The following is a 27221-nucleotide window of genomic DNA, read 5'->3' on the forward strand; positions in this document are numbered from 1 at the left end:
CGTCTGTCGTGCTCGCACATGTCAACCGTGAAGAGTGAGGGAGGGTGTGGGCACATTTGACATTCGACGACATTGGCCAAAGTCGTGTTTCGGGCTGGCAGGTGTTGGCTATTTTTGGGCGGATGTTGTTGGTCCTGGCGATTTGTGTGCCGCGATTTTGTGAGCTCGGCAGATGGTTGGGATGAGACAGTGGTTGGAACTAAACATGCATGTGGATGTTTGATGGAGGGTACGGAGTACTTGACATTTCAATGTGCACAGGTGCCACTTTTTAGTACGAAACAAGGATATTGATTCATCAAAAAACTCGAATAAATTCAACGATGAGAATTCCCTCAAGGATTCATCTATGTAATACTAGCAAAAGTAGTAGAGCTTCTAGAACTATAAAGAGGTACGTACGTCGCACTCATCACAGCCCTAACGCGGGCTGATCTTGTTGCCAAAGAGGTAGGCAAGGTACCATTGATCCATCCATTGGGTATCACAGAAACAGCAGGGCCTTGACTGACACCTGCGCAAGGGATGCACCTTGTCAAGAGTAATATCTAAGTAGGGCGGCAAAGAGGGAGCAGCAGGTTTTGGCAGGCAGGCAACCGGGGACTTACCTGTCTGATCCTTGGACAGATCAGCGTGCATCATACATAAAACATTCAGAAGGTCTGGTGTCTGAAAGGCGCTGGCGCAAGGCTTCATGTGTTGAGACGCAGTCTCGCCTGCGCCTAGCGGCAAGTTTGGTTCCGAGATGCTCTGCGGGAAACGGGGCACTGTGTGAGAGCCCTGACGTTCAATGATCCTGGGGCCTTTGAATCAATTGATCCATCTACTTAAGTACTTTAGATATTCAATGTCCACTCAAACGGGACGGCGCGCCTGAGCACTCGTCGGCATGGGGACAGAGACGGACTCACAATCACGAACGGAGCAACCTGGAAATCTGTCTGCCTAAGTATACTACATAAGGTAAGTAGGCAGCACAGGACGTCATGCACGCCTAGATTGTCCGTCCCTGGTGACGGAGAATAAACCCCAGCCCTATCATGTCAAGTCAAGTTGGACAGTGCAGTTCGGTTAACGGCCCCCAGCTCGCAAGCCTGGGCCTCCCCCATTCATCCTCATGGATCGCATCAAGCCAAAAACCGAACCCGGCAGAAGAAGCTCTGCAGTGAATGGGTAAATAGATGACCATCTGCCCAAGGCGGGCATTGCAAGCTCCTCAAGACAGGGTTTCAGGATTCTCGGAGATCAAATTGACAAGAAACCATGGCAGGCTGTGATCCGGTTCGGGAACAACGTCAAGACATATTCCGATGCCACAGCCAACCATTAGCCGCATGAACATGCAAGGAAGAGACAGCACTGAGATCATCACTGGTTGTTTCAATTAGTATGTGTACGTACGGAGTAGTAGTATACTTAAGTACACTATTTGCGCGCTACATAATACATTGTACATACGCACGTCTATCCTAAAAGGCCACTGGGCTGAAACACGCCTCCGTGCGGTGCGAATCATCTTCGGCGCGATGCGCTACTCCATGTCGGCGACCGCCACACATGGCGCCCAGCAAAAGGCAGTCAGTGTACGGAGACCAAGGGAGTCAAACAATGCCAGCTCGACGGATCTGACCCAATACTCGTGCGTGTGCTGGATAAACCATACGCAGCCGGGCCGAGCCCACCATTTGTCGTTGAATGCCTCGTCTTGCTCGTGACGCGTCTGTACTCCATTCGACTGGCGTATAACTCGTGTTGGTGCTTCCTCAAGATGCATCGTCAATCAAGGTGCTACCGCGGGGCCCTTGGCGCACATTTGCTTGGGCAAATGGGGCGTGGCGAATCCACGTGGACCGCGATCGAGGCATTTCCAAGGCCCGGGTCCAGCCCTGGTCCTGGTCCTGGTCCTGGTCCTGGCGGCACCACTGATCCATGATCCAGGGCATCCCAAAGTGGACGAGGTCGTCAACAGCTGACTCCCCGCTTCTTCGATTCTTCCCCCCCGCGACTTTGACAAAACTGCTCCGTAGTCGACCCGACACATCATGTTTATTACTGGTCGCGCATTATTCAGGCCGTCTGTGCGTGGCGGCGCCAACCGCACTATGCACAATGAGCCATCCGGTTATACTGCGCTAGTGCTCTCTACAAGGTGCAAAGTGACACTTGAACTCGTGCCCACTGGCCACCAAACTTCAGGTGCCTCAACGCCGTGGACCTCCCCCTTGATCTCCCCCGTACATCAGCCCATCAGCCCACTGGCTGTTTATTTACCAATTGGCCAATACCTTGAGTACTCAGTGCTTGAGTAGGTACCTACAGTGGGTGTACATATATTTCAGGGACTCAAGTGTGTACAGCGCTTTGCACGAGTAGCGCGTATTACAAATATTGTAGGTACGCATGCAACCAAGTTAAGTACTTAAGTACCTAGACATAGGTCGTTGGACGTTTGGTTACCCACAACCAGTGTTGATCCCACTACTACCAAGATAGGTCAAGTACTTTACCGGCACCTCTCCACTACCCATGCCGAACATCCTCTACTCCGTATCGACCGCATTGTGCATGCATATTGCACGTTGCACAAGAACTGCCAATAACTACTAAGTACCCAAGTACGTAGGTACCTCGATAGTTGCCTTCTTTGGGTAGGTCTACTGTATGTATCTACATAGTTGTATAATTATTCGCTGTCCGCCGGCATTTGGTAGCCTCTCACCGTCATCTCGCAATCCGCAGCTTGCCTGGCTACTCGCGACCTGCGGCTTGCGATTTGCAGCTTGGCGCTAGACCAGGCAGGTCTGCCAGACGCTTGACTGGACAGTGAAGCGCGTGGGAGTGCCCCGTACTTAAGTACTTAGTAGTATTACGTCAATCTACTAAGTACTCTCTTCAATTAACTCCAGAAAAAGGCACCTGGTAACGGCACCATCAACCGGTCAACTAGAATGCTACGGCGGCTCTGGCAAGAGTTGACCTGCGTGTTGAGTACTACTACAACTCGAATACAGAGTTCTACATGTAGTAGCCAAGGCTGGTGGCTCCTCAACATTGGATCGATGGCCTGCTCAATCCCGACAAGCCGCAGGTGCCACTACATACTACAACATGCAAAAGCACCCCCGGCTCCCCCGGCTCCACTCAACTAATTGGCGACCTGGTGGGTAGCTTTGAGCTGCCCAGCCTGCCGAACATTTCAATCACCCACCCAGATGTCAATGGCTGGCCATCGCCTGGTAATTGTATGTACACATGTAGTATGTAACATTGAGCCCGAAACCCTTAACCGTTGCTGACTGACCAGCCTGAGCCTTCATGACACCGCTGAGTCGCTGACTGGGGCATCTGGGGCATCCCACAGCGGATCAGTGACATTTTTGACCCCTTCAATGTCAACATTGAACGCCGGTCCATTTTGCCCAGGTTGCCAGTTCCCGCACTTTGCTCCTGCCTCGACCTTGGTCTGGAACTATCAACCAGGCTAACCTAGGTGGTACTTGGGTACCTCACCAGAGCAGCCTGCCAATTTCCAACGCTGCTGGTTGCCGAGTACTTGCTCCTTCATTATCATCACCTCCAGGTCCATCTTCCCCGATTCGCCTTCATTCCAGCACATTATTCGCCTGGTTTTCACTTGGCTGAGAGTTTCATTGTTGTCCCTGGCCTCACTCCCAGCTGTCTGCTGCGTGCCCAAGAAGACAGCCCCGACGATTGACCTTGCTCGGTTGGACGCCTGCTCTATCCCGACCCGATACTCTTTACCGTTGATATCTCCATTGCCCAATACTCACAGTACTGAAAGCACTCTGGCTTGTCATCATTCTGAGTGAACACCATCAGAAGTCTATACCAGCTGGACATATGGAATCGGCAGCCTATTTGGACCCCATGCATTAACTCTCGTACCTCAGCTTCCATCTCATCGGCGCCTTCAAACTTCCTCCAACATCCGTCACCGCAAGAAGGAAGGGAGCCTCCCTCCACTTTTGCACAGTCTAAATCAACCGTCCTGCCGTCTCATCACCAGCTTCGGGTCTGCATCTGTAGACATTGAACCGCATTACCGAGTAGACTAGTTGGTCACGTCGACACTACTGAACGTGGATCTTGGTCGCACTCGTGACAGAACCTATCTTCTGGCACCATAGGCAGGCCCCTCCGCGTCGACCATCTCAAGGCAGGACACTGTGAGAGTCGTTTCTGGTTTTGTTGTTGATTTCTCCTTGTCATTCCATCGGCGCGCCCGGCTAGCGCCTCTGGAATCATGGTGTACTGCGGCAAGCCCTCGAGGGGCTGCCAGATGTGCAGAACCCGTCGTATAAAGGTATAGTCTCACCGTCGCCACACAACCTCGCGCCTTGTGTTAATAATTCGCTGGGACAGTGTGACGAAACAAAGCCCACTTGTAATCAATGCGCCAAAAGTCGAAGAATTTGTCCCGGATATAAAGACGAATTTGATTTGGTATTTCGGAATGAAACTCAAGCAACAGAGCGAAGAGCAAGGAGGGCGACGAAGAAGGCTCTGGCACACAGGCATGGGCGAGAAGCAGAGCAAGCAGTGTCACCATCATCCTCGTCTTCGTCGTCCGATAGTGGTGGCTCGTTATCACCAACATCGCACACTATTCGCTTACCCCGTGTTTCCACAAGTCCTCAGCTGCCTCTAGAGGATCAGGCTGCGTGTCATTTTATTTCCAATTATGTTTTAGTGCCTCGCCATGGCAACCTCGTTGGTTTCATGGAGTTTGTTGTTCCCCTATTAAACGCTGACACAGTCCCCCAACATTATAAGTACGCCTTTGAGGCCTGTGCATTGGCCTCCCTTAATAACGGGGTCGGCAATGGAAATCATTTTGAAAAGCAGGCATTGGGGAAATACACCAAAGCGCTATCGACCACCTTTGCAGCCCTGCGCGACCCTGAAGTTGCCAAGGAGGATGCGACACTGGCCGCCGTGCTTCTCTTGGGCTTGTTTGAAAACATCACTGCAAAAACTATGGGAATGCTAGCTTGGGGTTCTCATATCGAGGGTGCAATACAGCTGGCCAAGGCTCGAGGCCGTAAACAGCTTCAAACAAAGGTTGGCCTCAATATGTTTATTGCTGTGCGCACACAAATGGTGAGTCTCACACCCAAACATATACACACAGAAAGAATCTTGGTATTCGACTCAGTTTCAAATTCCTTGTGTCTCTCGGAATATGTCAAGCTGTAGACTAACAGCCTACAGATTATTCATAGTCTGAGCACATCAAAATCTCCGGGGATGGATGTGTCTTGGTGGATTGAGGATGCAGTGAGGGACAGACATGCCTCTGAATGTCAGCGACTGTGCATCAAGGTTGGCGAGCTCAGGGGAGAGGCCAACCGGCTTCTCACAACCGTGCCTCGGACTCCCGATAATATGGAAATCGTCATCGACATGATTCGACGGTGTCAAGCGCAGGACCAAGCCTGCGCAAGCTGGTGCAAGAACCTCCCCGATTATTTTCAATGCAAGACCGCTACCTGGGAGGACAATGTACCGAATGGCGACTACACCAAAGCAGAGGTCTACCCAGGAAGAGTAGACGTTTATAATGATCTTTGGGTTGCTACGATCTGGAATATGCTGCGATGTGGACGAATCATACTCAACTCAATTATTGTGCGATGTGCAGCCTGGGTCTGTGCCCCCGTCGACTACCGAACCACTCCAGAGTATGCCAATGCCGCGAGAACGACCGTGGATATTGTCACCGATGTCATTTCTTCAGTCCCTTACCAACTTGGTTGGTTCTCCAAACGTAGGGATCTCTTGGAACGTGCGAACCTCTCTACCTTTGCCTGCGGCGAGGATGATTCGTCAAAGGGCTTATCGGGCTATTTTATGACTTGGCCCCTCGCTTTCATTCACTCCTTGGATTATTTGACAGACTCTCAGCGGACTTGGGTCCGAGGTCGGCTCCAGTACATCGGCTCTCAGTTAGGGGTCCGGTATGCTTTACTGTTAACTCAGGTAAGCTTATTACTAGCATGCTTCTCCTATCATGCTGCCCATTGCTCCAGTACCATCACACATTTGGAAGACGAAGGCTAATCATTCTCATGTAGCTCAACATACGCATACCATCAATGCTAATTTTTCGAGACGGGCTCATTACAAGACCCTTCGGAATTCCCGGCGACTTTGAGCGGCAAGCATCCAAGGCATCCCGCCCGACACCGAGTTTTTATGCCAGCCCTCTCGTACCACAACATGAAACTGCAGAGAAGGCAAAATTAGACCAAGAAGCTGCCAGTGTGTTTACGAAAGCTATGAAGCCCTCTAACAATGTTGATGAGCGAAGAACGAAGACGTGGCTTGAGTTCCAACATGTCACCACGACCACTATCTAATATCCCCGATGATCTCCAATCTCACATTACCAGTTGTCAGACATAGACTCTGTTTCAATCTATGCCTGTGTACGCTTTTCTCTACAATATTGAAAGATGTTTCCAAGCCAGCTTTGTGTCATAGTTATATTACCACTCCGGTAGCTACCGCCACCGCTCGTTGTTTGCTTTGGAGTGCTTGTTATTTACAAAACCATTGATGGAGCAATATGAAAAGGATATTCAAGTTTGGTTTGGAAAAAACCATGATGGCTGATCATTGGTTGCTCGCTTCGTCTAAGGGTGTTGCTTTGGGTGCTTTGGGCGTACTCTGCAATACATTCCCGGCCGTGGACTTTTTTTTTCGCTCAACTATTAATACAAAATTCTACTAATCCATATTGGCATGTCCACGATCATGAACTCATGATAGGTGCTCTCACACACACACACACACACACAAAAGGGGTGTTTTTTTATCCCTCCATGTCCTTTAGCCAACCAATAATACAAGAAAACTTTTAGTCCTGCTGTGCCAAAAAGAAGAAGAAATTCATGAATTGTTGCCATTAATCGTGGATTATCATCTTAACGGCAAATGTATCTGTTCATGTCTCAAATTGACCATAGAACGGCTTAGGAAGCCACATCCTGCTCCTCGTATCTTCCATCCCTCTCTCTGAACCATATGGGAAGGCATATTGCAACACCAACACTCCCCAAACAAAAGTTGGATGCAACGATAGTAGTAGCGTCCAGTAGGCGAAACAGAGTTCCTGCGACATAATTGCCAAGAAACATATAATTTTCTATAAATGCATTTAGGTGTTGCTCATGGGTAAGAGGTACGTGTGCTGGCGGGAGGTATTGCACCACCTCCATGAAACCAACCACTGGGGACGTCTATTTCCTTCGCTTTGCCCTATTTAGAAAAATGCAGTCAGCATCTGATGGACTAGAACATTGGCCTGCGCCTCATGGGCGCAATCCTCGGGAAGAACAAGTGGGATTGACGTACAACTCTTCCTTGGGCTGTGACTGCGGCTGGCCCATGTTCCAGGCCTTCACGACCCAACTCTGGGTCTTATCAACGTATTTCTCATTCTGCACATGCTTTACGCCAACTCGCACGCCGTCTTTGGTGAAGACGACGTTCTTCTTGCCCATTCGCTCCGACGCCGTGTCGCGAAACTTGGTTGCTGATTCATAAACTTGGTACACAACCCACGCGATGGCAGATACGAGAAGGATTGCAATGACGAGAGGGATGATCTTTCTGTGGCAATAGCAAGACTGTCAGAAACTTGACAAACAGGTAAGATGATGTAGCTCTAGACAAGGATACAAGGGGATAGAGGTGGAAATGCGTCAGTCGCAAAAGGCGGCATGGCTGAGTTATAACTGTTGATTGCAGCGGCATGTTTGGGAGGAACTCACCCGATAGTCGATGCCATGATGCGTTCACTCACGGAGTACGCAGACAGACAAGGCAGGCTGGATATCCCAGGGGAAAAGGATGGGAGAAGAATTTGTCGGGCTGAAGGCGGTCGGCGACGGACTCTTTGATTTGCAAATAGTCAAACCGGTCGGTCACAAGTGTCTGTGGGCGGGTGGGCAACTTTCTAATAAAGGCTTCCGAGCAGGATATCAAAACTAGCAAGCAAGTCGCAACAGCCTACTCGGGGTTGGCCAAGGCTGCGACGAAAGCAAAGTTGGAAACAAAAGTTGACCTGCGGCGAATTAGAGGCGCGTCGGTGTCAAGGGCGCGCAATGGACAACTTTCGCAGCGGGTGTAGGGTCTCGGATTGTTGGTCGGAGTAACGGCGCCGAGGTGATACGAACGGGTGAGCTGCGCAAAGGGAAGGCCGATCGATGCTGGGTAACACACGTGAAGAGAGCCTGTGGTGTAGCGGATAGGTTCGTGTAGATAATTTGCTGCTACCAGTGGTCTAGGTTTTGTCAGAATCGCAGGCTGAGAGACGTCCCCAAAACTAACTTCAATGTCGGATGCAGCTTGGGTGGGCTCCCCTCCATGTCGTAAGCATACTTGAAGCAGCCGCAGTCGTAGCCTCATCAGACATGCTTAAAGCAATTGTGCCGCCAACAGTGGTTTGTGCAAGATGGGCCAGGTCAATGGCGCCGCTGAAGCCACGTCGAGGGATTGGTCCGTGAGTTCTTGGAGGCGGCGGCCGTGCGGGTCCAGGGGTCACACGCTGATGGGCTGCACAAGTTGCTCACATGTGCCAGTGTTCGGAGTACTCCGTGGCATTGTACATACGTACTGTACAACTGTAGAGCTGATGTCCTTGGGCAATTCCGTTGCGCCATCGTCCATTCAACACTTCAAAACGCTGGAACTAGTGCGATGCGTTTAACCAGAAGAAAAAGCCAAGGACGGAAAAACTATTGCACCGTTGAACTCGGGCCTCAGCGCATTTTATAGTTTGGGAAGCTCGAAGGCAACCAACCAGGCATGTAGTACATAGAACGCGACGGAGACACAGTGTCCGAGAAGTACTGGGTACCACTTTGTGGCTAACAACTAGGCCAACTAATTGCATGTCAATGACCCCGCCATAAAAGTATCGTCTACTTGCATCTTGCTGAGCTGGCCCGCGCGCCACCGGTCGACAGCTCTAAGCTGCTGGATCCATGGCTTCGGGCGGGCAAGGCGGGCACATGTACAGTGGGTTGTCCTTTCAAATTCGAGTGCTGAAAAGGACAGCTCTCCAAGTGTGCTGTGGCCAGTCATATCCATGTTTGCTCCCCAGGTCAACCCTGAGCTACCAATGCCTGCGCTCGCCAAGGCCCGCCTCAAGTGCTCATACTTGCCCGTTTGCCTGGACCGTCGACCTCATAAATCGCAACGTCCAACTGCAATTCAACCCTCCACTTCCTGTCATTTCCATTGTCGTGTCCTCCTTCCGGACGATCCCACCTCGATTCGAATTCGACCGCGAATTCGGCTCTGGCTTCAATTCTGACTGTGCCTGCGGTTGTTGCAGAGCCCACCACAGGCTCTTCTTCTCCCTCAAGCCTTCATCGTCCCCGTCCGCCCCCTTCAACAGCACCTGAGGCTATCGCCGAGTCTCCTTCACATACCGTCTCCCGTCATGTCCGCTCCTCCCGCCGACGGTTACGGCCAGTACCCTGGCCAGCCCGAGCAACCTGAGCAACCTGCTCAAGCCGGTTTCGCCCCACAAGATGCCTCCGTCGCGGCGCCCTCGAAAAAGAAGAAGAGAGGATACGCCGCCCAGGCCTTTGAAGTCGGTTCTGGAGCCAATGCTGCGGTTGGGGGTCAGATGCAGGGCGGCGGCCAGCAATACGGAATGCCCGCCGCTCAGCAACCTGTGGCATATGGAAACTATCCACAGCCGGATGCACAGCATCAAGCTCCCGGCCCAGGCTACCAGTACTCGCAAGCCCCTGTACAGCCTCAACAGCAAGTTCCATATGGCTACCAAGCACCCGATCAAGGTTATGCCAGTGCCGGTCCTCAACCCAGCGGTCCTGGAGTTGCCGGAATCACCCAGGGTATGGGCGGTATGCAACTGGGTGGCCAGCCTCAACAACAGTATCAGCAGCCTGGTCAGGCCTTCACACAGCAACCCGCTCGAGTTGGCCCGCTTAACCAGCTATATCCTACCGATCTCATGAACAATCCCTTCTCAGTATCTGAACTGGACTTGCCGCCTCCTCCAATTGTCTTGCCAGCCAATGTAAGTCCGCTATTCCCATTATCATATTAGCGCGTCGGAACAAAATGTCTAACAAACGTCGGTTTTAATCAAGTCGAGCGTAACCCCTTCTCCAGACGCCAACTGCTCGCCACGGTACATTCGCTCAACCCTGAATGCTGTGCCAACGACCAACTCGCTTCTCAAGAAGTCCAAACTTCCTTTTGCTCTCGTCATTCAGCCATATGGCGCGCTCCACGACGATGAGGACCAAATTCCGGTCGTCCAAGACCAGGTCATTGCGCGTTGTCGCCGTTGCAGGACGTATATCAACCCCTTTGTGACGTTCCTAGATCATGGGCATCGCTGGAGATGCAACATGTGTAACTTGAGCAACGATGTTCCTCAGGCATTCGACTGGGATGCCGCCGCGCAGCAGACAGTAGACCGAATGCAACGCCACGAATTAAATCACTCCGTCGTGGAGTTTGTTGCGCCACAGGAATACATGGTTCGACCTCCACAGCCATTGGTGTACCTCTTTGTGTTTGATGTCAGTTATGCCGCGGTTTCAAATGGCATGCTGGCTACCAGCGCTCGCACAATACTCGATAGCCTTAGCAGGATCCCCAATGCTGACAGACGTACGAGGCTTGGTTTCCTCGCAGTGGACACTAGCTTGCATTACTTTTCGATTCCGAAAGATGAGGATGAAAACGGGGAAACAAATATGCTGGTTGTCAGCGACCTGGAGGAGCCTTTTCTCCCTGTCCCACATGATCTCCTTGTGTCTCTCACCGAGAGTCGCCAGAGCATAGAGAAGTTTCTTCAGAAGTTGCCAGATATGTTCCAGAATAATCATAACAATGGCTCTTGCATGGGGTCAGCCCTCAGGGCAGGGCACAAGCTCATTTCCTCCCTTGGTGGCAAAATCGTTATTCTGACGGCCTCGTTGCCCAATATCGGCGATGGCAAACTGGAAATGAGGGAAGACAAAAAGTTACTTGGCACATCAAGGGAAGGTAGTCTCCTGCAGACTGCCAATAGCTTCTACAAGAGCTTTGCTGTCGAATGCTCAAAGAACCAGGTTTCCATCGACATGTTTCTGTTCTCGTCGCAGTATCAAGATGTCGCCTCACTCAGCAATCTTCCACGGTATACCGGCGGCCAAACATGGTTCTACCCCGGCTGGCATGCCTCGCGTCCCGAAGATGCCCTCAAATTTGCGTCGGAATTTAGCGACTATCTGTCATCAGAAATCGGTCTTGAAGCGGTGCTTCGCGTCCGTGCTACTACAGGCCTGCGTATGAACGCTTTCTATGGCAACTTTTTCAACCGAAGCTCTGATCTTTGTGCTTTCCCAGCATTCCCGCGCGATCAGTGCTACGTTGTGGAGGTTGCCATTGACGAAAATTTGAATAAAAACTTTGTGTGTCTGCAAGCTGCTGTTCTTCACACCACATGCAACGGTGAACGCCGCATTCGAGTATTGACACTTTCTCTTCCGACTACCACGAACTTGTCTGATGTATATGCATCCGCTGATCAGTGTGCTGTCACCGCATACTTCAGCCACAAGGCTGTAGAGCGGACTCTGGACAGCGGTCTGGAGGCGGCAAGAGATGCTTTGCAGGCTAAGCTCACTGAAGTCCTGCAGACATTCAAGAAGGAACTTGCTGGTGGTAGCATGGGTGGAGGTGGTTTGCAATTCCCTGCGAACCTCCGCGGCTTGCCCGTTCTGTTTCTGGGTCTTATCAAGAACGTGGGGCTGCGAAAGTCGACGCAGATTCCCTCAGACATCCGTTCTGCAGCACTCTGTCTCCTCTCGACTTTGCCAGTGCCACTACTGATGCGCTACATTTACCCAAGAATGTACTCGTTGCATGACATGCCTGACAATGCAGGAATGCCAGACGAAGAAACAGGTCAGATCGTCTTGCCACCAGCGATAAACCTGTCATCGGAACGACTAGTCCCGTATGGGCTTTACTTGATCGATGACGGACAGACTCAATTCCTTTGGGTTGGTCGAGATGCTATCCCCCAACTGATTGCAGACGTCTTTGGAGTAGAGGAACGCGCCCAGGTCCACGTTGGTAAAGGCCGGGTTCCTGAGCTTGATAACGACTTCAATGAGCGAGTGAGGGCAGTCATCCAGAAGAGCAAAGATCACAAGTCGCTCGGGGTCGGAAGCATCACAGTACCGCACCTTTATATAGTGCGGGAGGACGGCGAGCCTAGCTTGAAGCTGTGGGCGCAAACATTGCTTGTTGAGGACCGAGCAGACCAAGGAGTCAGTGCGGCCCAGTGGCTCGGTGTGCTGAGAGAAAAGGTCAGTATGCGCTAGATTTGTTGGGGTGTTGCTCTGTCACAGAGCATTCAGCACTTTGTCCCGCCACCAGAGGGATATCATTTTACTAACTAGGAATAGGTCGTACAGTAATAAAGATGCGGACTCGACATTTGATCGTAGGAGCATTGTCCTTTTTACTTATTTCGGCGAATATCAAGCAAAAGGCCCGGTGATGGGATGTGGCGCAATATGTCGTTTGTTAGCGTCACCATGTAGTCTGATGATGGAAGAAGCTATGAAACGCTACGGACGATATGATGGGGATATGGCAATGGCGAGGCAATGGAGTTTGAAGAAAGAGGAGTTGCAGAGAGTCATGTCGTGCCTTGACCTAATTCGTGGGTGGTTCATTGCAGAATAGATGTTGAGGAATATTTTCGATATCAAAAACGGGAGAATACTGTCTTCGGCTGTTTACACTAGCAAATTCTGGCCATGGTGTAGACGAGTTATGCCAAAGGGGTGATCAGTCCAAGGTCGATTAACAGCTAGGAATTCATGTGCTGTGCCAAACAGTCGATCCTTTGCACACATGCAGTCATTGGAGGTGATGAGCAGTCCCTTTAGGATCGCAGCACGGAGAAATGTCCAATCGACCACCCATTCCAACTCCTCTTCATCTGAATTGTGTTGGGTACTGGTGATTTCGTCAAGGACGAGGCGAAAGATTTAGGTCCCGGGCATTCCAGAGACTCGGCGGCATCGGCCAGCAAGGTATTTATTGTGTACATACACACATGTTGCCATCTAACATACCCCGTACATGGTAACATGGGGCTGATCAAAAGGGATAGTCACAAAACGAGGGTAAGATGATATATGATATATCAACATAAAGAAGATGGCTCAACTCGAGAGGGCTCGCATATCCTGAAGATGCGCAGCCGAGGGATCCACCCAGTGGCTGGTTTGCTGGACCAGACTGGACTCTTCAGACCGGACAATCCCCTTTTGGCTTGTTGAAGGGTTGGCTCGAGATAGAAACAATCGATCATGCGTATCCAGTACTCCGTAGCTGGCCCTTTTTCTCAAGCTGTAAAAACTCTTTTGGTTGGCGGGTGCTCCATAAAGAGGCTAACTGGTCTGGTGATGCCTTAATAATAGTACATACTAAGATGGGACGTTTGTTTCGTCCAGTCAGGCTGTGAATGGTAGCACTTGAGGTGTGGGAGAACAAGGGTGCCATGCATGCGACCGCTTGACTACTACTACCGTACTTGAGTGCTTAAGTACTTTATTGGTCAGTCGTCGGCGGCCTGCTTTGTTAACCGCTGGGTGGGGTCGCCTGGGACGCTGGCTTTGGCCTCATCTTAAGTCTGGTGTGCATCAGCACGGAGACTCTGTACATACATACCTCACGTCGGACTAAGACAAGTACCTGCCTAAGTAGTAGGTATAAATAGGTCAAGTACGGAGTACTACTTGCCTCTGGGGGGCAGGCCTCTGGAGCAGCGCCAAGGCCCCGATAGTTGGTGCGTCTTGGAGTTGACCACTCTGCATTGGCACCGTTCTCAATGGACGATGGGCGAATGAACGATGGACGATGGATGATGTGATGGCTCGACATACAACCGCATGTAGTTTCTCTTTGCAAGATTGAAGCCACGCCGCGTAGCTATTGGGCCGTCGATTGGCTTCGGCGGGACGGGCCTGGCCTGGCCACCAATTTTGATGGCTTTGTGTGGTCGACTAGGCTCGGGTGTGTCTGCCTTTGACCCAATCCATGCACTTTGTTCCGCCATTGAGGAACCGCTGACCATTGAGCCCGCCCAGTGTTCACCACCAGTGACTTCACGGGCGGGTTGCAACATTGACGAATGCTGCTCAAACCCCCTGTCATTTCGAGTCCAAGGTACTTCCATAAGTACCAGACTACTCCGTAAGCACTCGGTACTCCGTGCTCCCTACTTATGTAAACCTGGTACTCGCTGCGGAGTACTAGTACTAGTACCCCGTACTCTGTTCGCATCAATGATGGTGGAACTCGGACCCCTCAGTTCCTTTGCCTTTAAAAGGCCGCCAGGTGCTTCCACAAAGACACCTGAGAGGTTCATTGCTGGAAAGCGACCAGACCAGTTGACCTTTTTGTAAAAGAAAGCATTCGATGCTGTCGTTTGCATGGCCCCATTGTGTCGCCAACTGACTGCCAACAACTGTAAAGCTCAAAAGACCTTGAGACCTTGAGCCCTTGGGCCCCTGCTCCTTGTTTATCTGGTCTCTGACCCGACTTGAAACTCACAAAGCGTCTGGTGCCTCGTCTTGATTGACACTGGCAACCTGACCACCTGAAGGCGCCTGGAGACACCTGAAGGAACCCCCCCTCCCCCCTTTCCCCCACCAGACCAACATTGAACCCCACCTGCCGTCGATAATCTTAGCAACGGGCGCCTTAGCCATCGTCCTCACCTCACCTGGGCCCGTCGTCTCGCGTCGTCGCCTATTTGTGATTTCAAACCGCCATCGCCTTGCAAGCTAGTCTCCAAGACAGAGCATTTTCCTGTCCTCGTCGGCCCTGTTTCCAGATTGATTGTCGCCGCACTGCGACCTCTTTGTCATTCTCTTGCCCGCCAACCGTCAACTTTAGAACACGAGGCCCGAGCGGGGGTTGCCTTAACACCTTGACAGTCGCCTCGCAAATTTCAGGGTGTGTCCGTCGTTTTCGAGTTGAGCATTCGTCCAGTCGCAACTTTCGTCACACTTCCTTTCAATCCGTGAAGAAACCATTTTATTTATTTCTACCTTCAAGTTACCTCAGCGCCGGAAAGACTACACTGCCCGGCGGCAGACAGGCTCCTTGGGCGATTTTGAAAGGTTACCGCTGCTCGACATCCCCTCCCGTACTTCGCCATCGTGCTTTTTACCCCGCCAGTGCCAAACAGACGTGTCTCATCAGAACATCATGTCCCGTTCGAACCCTCCAAACGCCGGAGGCTCTCGCAAGATTTCTTTCAATGTTAGCGAGCAATACGACATTCAAGATGTTGTAGGTGAAGGTGCATATGGAGTCGTTTGGTGAGTGCGTTTGCCGTGAGCTGTTCAGAGACCTGTCTGAAAGGCCGCAAGCCAAATACGCCAACTTGCTTACAAGGGTAAATGTGTAGCTCCGCGATACACAAACCGTCAGGGCAGAAGGTTGCGATCAAGAAGATCACTCCATTCGACCATTCCATGTTTTGTCTCCGAACTTTGCGCGAAATGAAGCTCCTTCGCTACTTCAATCACGAGAACATCATCTCTATCCTTGATATCCAGAAGCCCCGTGGCTACGATACATTTAACGAGGTCTATCTCATTCAGGTGAGTTTGTCACCGATGTCTCGGCCACTTGTTGGCCGTTCAACTACTCTACTTCGGTAATCATGCTAACCATACATGCAATGCTTCAGGAGTTGATGGAGACTGATATGCACAGAGTCATCCGAACACAGGATCTCTCAGACGATCACTGCCAGTATTTCATCTATCAAACTTTGCGCGCACTGAAAGCAATGCATTCAGCAAACGTTCTGCACAGAGATCTGAAACCATCCAACCTGCTTCTCAATGCCAATTGCGACTTGAAAGTCTGTGACTTTGGCTTGGCCAGATCGGCTGCATCTCAAGAAGACAATTCTGGTTTCATGACGGAATATGTTGCAACACGATGGTATCGTGCCCCAGAAATCATGTTAACGTTCAAGGAATATACAAAGGCCATTGATGTTTGGTCTGTCGGCTGCATCTTAGCCGAGATGCTCAGTGGAAAACCTTTGTTCCCTGGTAAAGACTGTAAGTGGCAACAATCAACGATCTCAACGATCTCAACCCGAACCCCGCCTTCCTGGAGGGCGTTTTGCTTTGTTTTTTTGTTTTTTTGTTTTTTTGGCTGTCGTATGTGGCGGTGGCAGCAGGTAGCCTTCGAGGTAGTGATGGCTACGGAAACATGACGCTGACAGTCATGCTATTTTGTAGATCATCACCAGTTGACTCTGATTCTCGATGTTCTCGGCACGCCTACCATGGAAGACTACTATGGTATCAAGTCGCGACGTGCTAGAGAGTATATCCGGTCTCTACCATTCAAGAAGAAGGTGCCATTCAGGACTCTATTTCCAAAAACTTCCGACTTGGCTCTCGATCTTCTCGAAAAGCTACTAGCTTTCAATCCTGTCAAGCGTATCACGGTTGAGGAGGCTCTAAAGCATCCCTACCTGGAGCCGTATCACGACCCCGAGGACGAGCCAACTGCACCTCCGACTCCTGAAGAATTTTTCGACTTTGACAAACACAAGGATACCCTGAGCAAAGAACAGCTGAAACAACTCATTTATCAGGAGATTATGAGGTAAGAGAACTTGGTTAGAGATGGACACGGACACAAAGCCATGGACCAGGCTTGGGGGCGGGCTTTCTTCGGGAGGACTGGTTCGATCGGTGGTAAAATCTTAATGCCCACCAGGCTGCATTGACGGGGGACCGGAGGTGCCAGGGGAGTGGGTGAACTTGAAGCAACAACGTAGCAGAACAGTACTCCCTTTACCTCGACTTCCACGTGGCAGTGCAAGACTTGGATGCAATTATGCTGCAATTTTCTTGAATGTTCCGGATAGATGCTCCCATGTACGCCGGACGAGCAGGCAGGAGACCAGCTTGTGAAAGGGGGGCATTAGCTAGTTGTCAACAGTTTAGTATATGCAGAACAAAAATGCTTTGTCACAATTGAGCCAACTTTTTTTCAAGAGAAAAATACATATATTCTTTCTTTTTCTCTTTTTTTCTCTCAAAAACAAAAAACAAGAAGAAAAAAACTGATGTTGCCTTTCCTTGGAAACTTGAGACAATGCTCCAAGCTCAAAACCCACAAAATATCCAGCGTGGAGACACCAGCTTCTGTTGTGTAGGTCATGGACTGGCCTGGTATGTGACGGAGCAATTGCGGAATCGCTAGAAATAGAGCCGTAACACGCCATGAACAATATCTCAGCGTTGGTTGCAGCAAAGAAGAGCCCACAGGGCAGATTGATTGTGTGACTGTTATCGGTTGTGTCGGGAATTTTACCAGAAACATGTACTATGATATTGGGGACATCGCAGTAAGGCCACCATGACCTGGGCAGATGGGGTCGGAATGTCACTGCCAGCCAGTTGCGACTGGACTCTGCTGCAAACTTCTCTGCGGTGGAGGCTGCAATATCCAGGTATCTCTACACGGGAGTCATCTGACAACCATTGTCCACTGGCGGCCTGCATAGAAATCAAGGCATTTTCTCAGGTTCTCAAGTTACTCTAAGTACAGAGTAGACTAGAAGGATTTGATCATTTTAATGCTTCTAGTCTTGGTCCAGACTCCATCGACAAAATATCTCTACACTCGTGACCCCACATTAGTATAACGCTGTTGATGTAATAATGCATCAGTCGCCGAAAACCGTTTCTTAAAAAAAATGCATGGCTACTCCAGTCATCCTTTGCTCACTATTTGGTTTCCATCTCGTGATTGAAATATTTGCATCAGGCAGAGACTCACGTCTTGGCCTGCAGCAATTCGCACCGACAGTTTCTTATGCCTACGCACTGCACCCAGCCTGAGGCAGAGTGGTTACCGTGTTTATCCTGCACAAACACTGGAGCTTACCCAGGGCACGCATTCAGTCTGAATACCGAGCATGTAATCATCTCCACTGTGGCTCCCTTCTGCAACTATGTCGCCCTCGATTCACCTCCAAACCTACATTCTTCATGTATCCCACCGATATCCCCTTCCAGGCTACGAGCTAGGGGAAATCAGAGCAACGGGCCATCCTGGCAACACCAATACACCGCACTCTCTTTCCCCGCCATCCCCGCCCGCATTCACGTCTGTAGCTGGGCAGCATGTGGACGGGGCTGATCCGGCGCTTTTCGACCGAAGACACAAGGCTCGGGAGCGAAGCAGATACCAACGACGACCGAGACAAGGACGGCGTAAATGGCGTCTTCACCCCAAGCGGCCGGCGTGCTCTTAACGCCAGTCCATTTCGCCCTCCTCCGCTGGAGCCGCTGACCCTACATGGGTATCGCGACAATACCCCGAGCTCAGCCCGGTTACTGACCAGTGCTATTGCAGAGGAGATCCGGACCATGGTCCCGGAGAGGCTGCGTATTGTCGACGATTGGCATTTAGTTTACAGTCTTGAGCAGGACGGGGCTAGTTTGTCTACATTGTATCAGAAATGCCGGCACTATGAGGGCCTCAGAGTTGGCTTTGTGCTTGTGGTCAAAGACCAAGAAGGCGGGGTGAGTCTGCACTTGTCATTACTTCTTTCTCTTCTTCCTGTCCTTCTTGTTTTTTTGTTGTTGTTTTTTCCTCTCCCAATCGTATCATGAAAAGAGTCGTTAGCGACGTCATGCTCCTATCAGGACTTACATGTGCTTACAACATGTTGTGGCTGGCAAAACTATGCAGACCTTCGGAGCATATCTCTCAGAGTATCTTCATCCATCTCCTTCGTACTTTGGCAATGGGGAATGCTTTCTCTGGAAAGCCTCGATTCTCGCCTCCCTCCCCTTGCCCCCATCAGCCGATACAACGAACCTTACTCGAAGCACGACACTCGCGCCAATACCGTCGTCGGAGAGCGGGACTTCCACCCCGTCTGAGTCCGTACGATTCAAAGCATTTCCGTATAGCGGCCTGAATGATTGTTACATAAATTGCGAGACGGGTTTCGTCTCCGTCGGCTCCGGTGGTGGGCACTACGGACTTTGGCTCGACGACTCCCTGAATATTGGACACAGCTCACAATGCGAGACTTTCGGCAACGAGCCGCTTAGCGATGCGGGTGAAAAGTTTGGTGTCTGGGGTGTCGAGCTATGGGTCCTTGGTGCATAATTGTCCACCTTGGGTTTTCAATACACCTCCGCGATGTTGCTCGCGTGGGATGGCTAGTTACTTTTTATACAATTGCAAGGTCTATAGCGCAAGTGTGCGGTATGCCTTCAAAATATGCTGTTAGACAGCACAGCAGACTGTCATCAACAGTCGATTATCGCTCCCGAAAGACACATTGTTTGGGGAGGACGGAAGTCAAAGTGCAACGGGGGGGTGAGCGCCAGAGAGAGGAATACAAAACGGATACCCTGGAGAATACAAGGAGGGCGTGATTTGCAAGTGGTTTAGCCGACAACATGCAAGAGTCTTTTGACAGCTATAGAATTCAAATAGTCTCAAAAAACAACAAAGAGTATGGTTGCGCCGGTTTCAGGTGCGGCTTGTTGTGAACTTTGTAATACCATGCAGGATCCCATCCGGGCTGGGTGATTCGGCACACACATCTGGCTCAAACCCGAAGCGATTGACCAAATGCGCCCTCGTTGTTGGGCCGATTGTTGCAATAAAAGTCCTACCATCCCTATGTTCTAAATTGACTTTCCCACTACTCTCATCAAGCAGTCCCAAGCCTCGAAGCATGGTGTCACACCCCGTGGGGGAGAATACAACAACCCACCGCTCAGGTTCATGTCGGGTGTCATTCAGTATGGATTCGAACTCTTCTGAAAATGATTTCATAACGCCAGTGCCATATATCACCTCCTCATCGACAATGATCCTTTCGCCCTGTGGTAAACTGGGGTCCATCAAGACTCTAGGGATGACGTCACGGCGTTGCTCACCGACCAGGAATAGAAGGGGAGGCCTGACTTCGCGATCACGATACCACTGTCCATAGTGCTGTTGAATATATGCCGCTAGAGCCTCGCCATTGCCCGTGTGTTCGCCGAATATTTGCAGCGGAGGCTCTACTTGGATAGCCCTTAACGCACGGGTAGTCGCGGGCCCGACACTGTATATTGGCGTATTTTGCAGAAACGGCGATTCTCTATGTCCTCCTGCACATTTTCATATTTGGTATCAGCACCGTGGGTGACACATTGGGGGTTAAGAGGGCTTGCCGGTTGGCCATGGCACAGAGTAGGAGTAGAGGCCATGGTGTATCATACCTCTCTCGTCGTTGACCACTTTGGTAAACGCCTCCACAGCTCGCTGAGACGTAAATATCATTCCTCCATACCTACAACCTGGTCTATCGCCGATCTCGTTCGCTTGGAGCAAGGATCTTGTTCTCTGCATCCCGCCTTCATCAAGCCGATGCCGTAGCACAGGGACAAATTGAGGGTCAAGCTTTCGGCCAAGTGACTCGTTCTTGGGCTTTGAAGTTGTCAAGATTTCCTCATAAGCATCACTTGGTGTTGACCTTGTTTTGAGAAGCAATATGGGCACCTTTGAAGATGCTCTATCGCCTGACTCGGTATCCAGAGATTGTGATGCCATGCTCGGAGTTGGTTGTATAACGGCGGCGTATAGGCTGCTATTTTCTTTCTGCAAGATTGCAGCCAAAGTCGCGTAAAGTATCAAGCAGGTCGAAATTCTATTGCATCGCCTTAGAGAATCCCGTAACACCATTAAAACATGGAAGCAATGGCGGGATACCTCGCAAAGGACTCTACAATTAGAACCGACCTTAGGTACCTAAGTACTTAGATAGTGGTGGGCAATTTGTTAGCACTGTGGCTTATCGATAATAACTCGACTTGGGGGTCCTCGTTCCCCACGCGACGATGTAAGGACTCCAGTCGGCTCCATTGCCCAGCTGCAGCCACCATCGGCGGCTGGCGGCTGACAAATAATCTTCACATCAACTGACTTCTTTCTCAACATCGCATCATACTCTGAGAGAGATATAAAGCCACTGTAGAGCTTCGACATTGACCGCCAATCGGAGGAAGGTCTGGACAGCTGATCATGGAGGATGATGCACGCGGGAGTGAATCCGTCGTGGCGCCACTGAAAGCTGCGAACGGAGACCATCAACCCAAGAAACTGCCCAAGGGAATTGTCTTGGGCAAAGACGGCAAGCCGTGAGTGAACCTTGCCTTCCGCCTTTGAGGCGTTGAATTGCAAATATAAGAATCTTGATTGTCTGATAATCACTTCAGTTGTCGAAGCTGCACATCCTTTGCTGCATGGGCTGCCATGACCAAGGAAAATGCCCGCCAAAACAACCCAGCGGGTAGCAACAAGACATTGGCCACAGATATGTCGCAGCCAAGTAATCCGCCATCAGATTGCCCTCCGGATGTGGAAGCCCTGGGCCGCGGAACATGGACGCTCCTTCATTCTATAGCGGCCTCGTATCCCGAGTCGCCATCTATGTCACAACAGTCGGATCTTTTGAGCTTTGTCAAGCTCTTCTCCAAATTGTACCCATGCTGGGTTTGTGCCGAAGATTTCAGAACATACATTGGACGGGAGGTACCGAAGGTTGAGAGTCGCGACGATTTTGGCAAATGGCTATGCGGTGCCCACAACGACGTCAACCGAAAGTTGGGCAAACCAGAATTTGACTGTTCACGGTGGCAGGAGCGTTGGCGCACGGGGTGGAAAGATGGACGATGCGACTGAGAATAATACGCTGTCAACTCACAAGCCGGTCGACTAGATTTGCATTTTTGCTTTTTAGGATATACCAATGAAGGGGACAGCATGACACGGCAGCTGATTTTGGAGGCCGTGTAGACAGCGAGTAGAGGTCTCCAGCCTCAACAGCGCGCATTCGCAAGCTGTACGATATTGACGAGAACAAGGGCGCATACATTGGGTCGGCAACAGGCATATAGACTTAGATTGGTATACTTTCTCCTCTCTGGCATACTTTTGTATATTACACTAACTACCTCACCCAATCCTATAAGCACCGAGTAGTCGAGTGGGGATAAAATCATGCGCAAGGTTGAGGTGTTCCAAGCTCCTGATCTTTGGCACCGATCTGAGCAACTTTCTTTGGTACGCAATGCTCTTGAATGCACTGCCTCTTGGCGGCGCCTTATGACTATTACTTTGCTCATTCCGGGCGATCGCAAGCTCGGTCATCAATGCCAGCGACCAATACTCCGTAACGCGGTTGGATACATCATCACACATGTCTCCGTTGGCTCTTGGAGCGCAAGTACCTATGGAAGCGAGCTTCCTTGTCCATATCCCATCAGCTGATAGCTGAGATAAGATGTCCTGCGCTCGAGAGCATCAGTCCCTAGCCCTACTCCGTATATAACGGAGGAGACCGTGAGATGCGACATTACATGTTCCAAGGAACGGGAATAAAACGGTCATCCAACCATCCACCGCCCCATGGCGCCAAGTGGCGAGACGCGAAAGTAATGAGCTGTCCACAGACGCTTATCAGCTCACCGCGATGTATAGTGGATGATGAGATCATGCAGCCTACATATATACTTTACGCTCCATCAGAACATCTCCACTCTACAGCCAAAGCTCCGGGAGCACCGGCTCATTCGCATCCAGATGCCGTCGTTCTTGATGAGGTGCACAGCAGATTGGAAGGACACAACCACCCTTCCATCTTCGGCTTGCAACCAGTCTTTTTCTGTTGTGTGACTAGACACCTAAAAATCTGATGCAACAGTCCATCGACCATGGCCGACATACGCGTTCAAAGCCTGCGCAAACCCATTGATGTCTCGGAATATCTCTTCCGGCGGCTCTATGAGGTTGGCGTTCGCTCGTTACATGGTGTCCCCGGCGACTATAATCTTGTCGCACTCGACTATCTTCCCAAATCTGGACTGAAATGGGTTGGCAGTGTCAATGAGCTGAACGCCGGTAAGTTCTTGTGTAGGCTCCGACGAGGAAGCTTGTCTGCGCTATAATGGGCCGTGTTGTTTGTGGTGAAGCCCTGGGCGGCTCAAGGACGAGAGAGAAACCAGTTCTGACTTATGTTTTTCCCTACAGCCTACGCTGCGGATGGGTACGCCCGTGTAAAGCAGATCGGTGCGCTCCTCACTACATTCGGTGTAGGAGAGCTGTCTGCCATCAATGGTGTCGCGGGGGCCTTTTCTGAGCGTATACCCGTCGTCCATATTGTCGGGTACCCGTCGACGCTCTCGCAACGAGACGGCATGCTTCTGCATCACACCCTTGGCAATGGGGACTTCAACGTGTTCGCCAACATGAGTTCTCAAATTTCATGCCAGGTTGCCAAGTTAAATAGCCCATCGGACATTGCGGACCAAATTGATCATGCTTTGCGTGAGTGTTGGGTTCAATCGCGACCCGTCTATATCACCCTACCAACGGACATGGCCGAAACCAAGGTGGAAGGGGCACGACTTGACCGGCCGATTGACCTGACGGAGCCACAGAATGATCCAGAAAAGGAGGATTATGTTGTTGATGTCATCATGAAATACCTCAACGCTGCCAAGAACCCGGTGCTGCTCGTTGACGCCTGTGCCGTGCGTCACCGTGTGCTTCCAGAGGTTCATGATCTTTTGGCCAAGTCAAATCTGCCTGTCTTTGTGACCCCAATGGGCAAGAGTGCTGTCAATGAACAGCATGACAACTTTGGTGGTGTCTATGCTGGAGACGGCTCACACCCTCCAGAAGTGAAGGATATTGTGGAATCATCGGATCTGGTTGTGTCTATTGGCGCTTTGAAGGTATTGATGCCTACCCATCCCGAAAATATGAGTCTTGATGCTAACACACGGTGTTTAGAGTGACTTCAATACGGCTGGCTTCTCTTACAGAACATCGCAGCTCAACAGCATCGACCTTCACAGTGACCATTGTGTTGTGAAATATTCGACATATCCTGGGGTGAGGATGAAGGGAGTTCTGCAGAAAGTTGTCAAGCGAATTGATCCTAAACAGCTCAACATCCGCGCTTCCCCCGCCGTTCGAAATGAGGCGAGGGAACACCACGATGGATCAGCGACAATAACTCAGGCTTGGTTCTGGCCACGTCTTGGCGAATTCCTGACTGATAATGACATTGTTGTCACAGAAACAGGGACTGCAAATTTTGGTATCTGGGACACCAAGTTTCCCTCCGGGGTAACGGCGCTGAGTCAGGTTCTCTGGGGTAGTATAGGATGGTCAGTAGGTGCATGTCAAGGAGCCGCACTTGCCGCCAAGGATATGGGTGAGAAGCGAAGGACCATTTTGTTTGTTGGGGATGGCTCATTTCAATTGACTGCTCAGGAACTGAGCACCATGATACGCCATGAGCTGAACCCGATCATGTGAGTTCCCCTCGGTGAATGAGCCCAGCAGCAACTCTGTCATGCCAGGATACTGACTTGCATACAGATTTGTCATTTGTAACGAGGGTTTCACTATTGAGCGATTTATCCATGGTATGGATGCAGGCTACAATGATATTGCTAAATGGGACAACCGGGGCCTTGTTGATGTTTTCGGCGGTCAAGGGAAGGCTCAGAAGTTTGCTGTGAAAACAAAGGATGAGTTGAACGAGTTGCTTGCAAAGCCTTCCTTTAAGGCTGCGAACGAATTGCAACTTGTTGAGGTATATATGCCAAAGAAAGATGCGCCGAGATCACTGGTGATGACGGCCGAGGCTAGTGCCAGAACAAATGCAAGGAAGGAGTGATAAGCAATGAATGCATGAGTTTAGTTGCAATCAAGATAGCGCCTTCTACCAGCACCACATTGTGAAAGGTGATGTCGCCCGTGATTATTGGGAAAATCACCTGGTTTTTGTCCCATGACAACCATGCCAAAAAAAAACCACACAACAAAAACACAATTTACGGGGTGAAACCGAGCACAGGGTAGCCAGAGTGTGTGTGCCTTCCGCGCTGTGGTGAGGACCAGACCCACTTCACAGTACAGTGCGTGTAGACAGAGGAGACGATGCGGCCCAGTAAAAAAAGGGAAAGAAAAAGAGAGGCAGAAAATGACACAAGACCGAAGCAGAAAACGCCCGTCGCTAGCAGCAAGTTAGATAGGGAGAGGGTAAAGCTCATATCCCATTCAATCACCTTCAACAGTCGTGAGGCTCATTCACATTTTAGCCTTTGATATCTGCACCAGACCCTTGCGCCGCATGGATTCCACGTCGCGAAAACGTAAAGATGGCCCTGTGCCAGCCAACGGTAGTACCCAGCCTGCCCACAAGAAGAGCAAGGTACGAATGACGAGTGATGCTGAGCTCCAAGTACAAGCGCACTGCTTTGACGTGGAACTTTCGAAGCTGACATTTCCCATGGGATGACGTTAGGGGGGCAGCGCTGGAAGATGGAAAACTCCTCATCAAAAGGCTAAAATAGCCGAGAAGGTGGAACTGGGAACAACACTTGCCATAGGCGATCAAGGCATATGGGTGACGTTCGCGAGAGGAATGAAATACAGAGCAATAAGGGAATTTCAAGAGCTTTGTGTTGAGGTAAGAAACGATTGGTCGTAAATTCCTCGGACACAGCTCTCTCTCTCTCTCCCCCCTCACCCAAGAAGAGTTGCATGAAGTTTCTGACTGACTAAAATGTTCAAAGTACGGCAAGACAATGTATGGTATTGAGCCTCCGGCAAACGACGACGAAATTGCCCAAGGGGACGAACACCAGGATATTGAGGCCTCCATCGAAGCAGAGCTGAGCAGCATGAAGTCAGGTGGGAAAGCAGATACGAATCAAACCTTCAAACCAGTCTCATCCGGCGTTGAGTGCCTATTCTTCATGAAGACGATGGATCCGGTTCAACCTGGATCCCTGGCAAAGAAAATGTGCGAAGACGCCAGAGACTGCCAAGATCAAAGGCAGCGCAAGTGCAAATACATCAACCGACTCACACCCGTGGTCAACATGGACAAGGCTACGGATAAAGGCATTGCTAAGGTGGCACGTGCCGTGCTGTCACCTTGGTTTGAATTAAAAGATGAAGAGAAAGGCGATGCAGACAAAACAGAAGCACCCCCTTCAGATGTTCCGTCTCCCCCTTATACGGTACGTGCTATGCAGTGGCATCTGACAATGTGTGAGAGCAATGGAGTTTTAGCAACTAACAAAAGTACAACTTCGCCTTTTCAGTACGCCATTCGACACAACATTCGTAATCACACCACGTTCAAATCGGGTGAGGTTATTCAAAAGATTGCAGGTCTTATAGATGCCAAACACTGCGTCAATCTGAGTAAGCCGGACAAGGTGATCCTCGTGGAAATCTTCCAGGTCGGTGTAGTCTCCCCTCACCTCATTTATTTCTTTTGTCCTCACGCAATCTCGAGCTGACACTGCGGTATAAAGCTTTTCTGTGGTATATCGGTCGTCGACGGCAAGGAATGGGAGGAGTTGAAGCGGTACAACATGAATGAACTTTACAGTCTTACTCCTGTCGTAGGAAAGAAAGACTGAACTTATGTGCCTGCCGGGAACAGAACGGTAGAGGGTGAAGTATTCGGAATGAAGAGCTTATGGTGTTCAACGTTTGATCGCTGTCTCAGAACATTGCCAAGTTAAGCATCGGTCGCATGGGGTGTATTAGCATTTAACTGCCTATGTAGCTACTGTGATTTTTTGAAGCCAGGAACAATCCTCGGGCCAGGGACGACTTGGGTGTTTATTTTGAAAGGATAATTCTCTTGTTGCAAGGGTATACTTGGTCATAGAGAATACCTAGGGGGTGACGGTGATGCTATTTGGCGCAAGTGTCCGACTTAAACGTGTAAGCTTGTGCGTATGAATATATGCAACGGTACAATCAATTAAAGGCCACATAGGAATCTCAGCTGCTAACCTCTAATTCTCGTTCATATATTTCAAACTTTTGGCTTTATTAATGGGTGAAGATGATATAAAAAGGCGCCCTACACATTACCGCATGAAGTCCAGCCCCTGTCATTGCGTCAATTCGCGGTGTGGGCCGCGGAATGCAACCGCAGAAGCCTCGCTTAGGACGGCCAATTATCGAACAGTCAGGTTGACCGACGAACGGGCGATGGACTTCGGAGTAGCAACCACCGACTGTCATTCTACCAGGGTTCGCCATCGACTGGTGGA

The 27221-nt window shown here is 50.5% G+C and overlaps 9 protein-coding genes across 9 annotated transcripts; 7 read left to right on the plus strand and 2 right to left on the minus strand.

Annotated features, from left to right (window-relative positions):
* Positions 1–4720: 4720 nt before the first annotated feature.
* Positions 4721–6380, plus strand: MAA_04505 (negative acting factor-like protein; the record flags this gene model as incomplete). Its single annotated transcript, XM_007822601.1, has 4 exons — positions 4721–4745; positions 4778–5121; positions 5233–6000; positions 6096–6380. 4 exons carry the CDS (start codon positions 4721–4723, stop codon positions 6378–6380), a joined length of 1422 nt encoding a protein of 473 aa, XP_007820792.1.
* Positions 6381–7334: 954 nt separating this feature from the next.
* Positions 7335–7813, minus strand: MAA_10674 (uncharacterized protein; the record flags this gene model as incomplete). Its single annotated transcript, XM_011412392.1, has 2 exons — positions 7335–7635; positions 7797–7813. 2 exons carry the CDS (start codon positions 7811–7813, stop codon positions 7335–7337), a joined length of 318 nt encoding a protein of 105 aa, XP_011410694.1.
* Positions 7814–9472: 1659 nt separating this feature from the next.
* MAA_04504 (COPII component protein) lies at positions 9473–12383 on the plus strand (the record flags this gene model as incomplete). Its single annotated transcript, XM_007822600.1, has 2 exons — positions 9473–10078; positions 10152–12383. The coding sequence occupies 2 exons, from the start codon at positions 9473–9475 to the stop codon at positions 12381–12383; spliced, it is 2838 nt and encodes a 945-aa protein (XP_007820791.1).
* Positions 12384–15288: 2905 nt separating this feature from the next.
* Positions 15289–16717, plus strand: MAA_04503 (mitogen-activated protein kinase; the record flags this gene model as incomplete). Its single annotated transcript, XM_007822599.2, has 4 exons — positions 15289–15401; positions 15491–15686; positions 15776–16157; positions 16341–16717. The coding sequence occupies 4 exons, from the start codon at positions 15289–15291 to the stop codon at positions 16715–16717; spliced, it is 1068 nt and encodes a 355-aa protein (XP_007820790.2).
* A 1525-nt stretch (positions 16718–18242) lies between these two features.
* Positions 18243–19239, plus strand: MAA_04502 (TLDc; the record flags this gene model as incomplete). Its single annotated transcript, XM_007822598.1, has 2 exons — positions 18243–18644; positions 18814–19239. The coding sequence occupies 2 exons, from the start codon at positions 18243–18245 to the stop codon at positions 19237–19239; spliced, it is 828 nt and encodes a 275-aa protein (XP_007820789.1).
* A 369-nt stretch (positions 19240–19608) lies between these two features.
* Positions 19609–20679, minus strand: MAA_04501 (tetrapyrrole biosynthesis, uroporphyrinogen III synthase; the record flags this gene model as incomplete). Its single annotated transcript, XM_007822597.1, has 2 exons — positions 19609–20237; positions 20349–20679. The coding sequence occupies 2 exons, from the start codon at positions 20677–20679 to the stop codon at positions 19609–19611; spliced, it is 960 nt and encodes a 319-aa protein (XP_007820788.1).
* A 471-nt stretch (positions 20680–21150) lies between these two features.
* Positions 21151–21810, plus strand: MAA_04500 (ERV/ALR sulphydryl oxidase; the record flags this gene model as incomplete). Its single annotated transcript, XM_007822596.1, has 2 exons — positions 21151–21266; positions 21345–21810. The coding sequence occupies 2 exons, from the start codon at positions 21151–21153 to the stop codon at positions 21808–21810; spliced, it is 582 nt and encodes a 193-aa protein (XP_007820787.1).
* Positions 21811–22841: 1031 nt separating this feature from the next.
* Positions 22842–24817, plus strand: MAA_04499 (pyruvate decarboxylase; the record flags this gene model as incomplete). The annotated part of the gene is made up of 4 exons (XM_007822595.1): positions 22842–23028; positions 23158–23864; positions 23923–24449; positions 24517–24817. The coding sequence occupies 4 exons, from the start codon at positions 22842–22844 to the stop codon at positions 24815–24817; spliced, it is 1722 nt and encodes a 573-aa protein (XP_007820786.1).
* Positions 24818–25273: 456 nt separating this feature from the next.
* Positions 25274–26576, plus strand: MAA_04498 (thump; the record flags this gene model as incomplete). Its single annotated transcript, XM_007822594.1, has 5 exons — positions 25274–25354; positions 25487–25612; positions 25719–26168; positions 26253–26393; positions 26469–26576. The coding sequence occupies 5 exons, from the start codon at positions 25274–25276 to the stop codon at positions 26574–26576; spliced, it is 906 nt and encodes a 301-aa protein (XP_007820785.1).
* Between the last annotated feature and the right edge of the window lie 645 nt (positions 26577–27221).

Source organism: Metarhizium robertsii (assembly GCF_000187425.2).
Source record: "Metarhizium robertsii ARSEF 23 chromosome Unknown MAA_Scf_1, whole genome shotgun sequence".
Lineage (NCBI taxonomy): Eukaryota > Fungi > Ascomycota > Sordariomycetes > Hypocreales > Clavicipitaceae > Metarhizium > Metarhizium robertsii.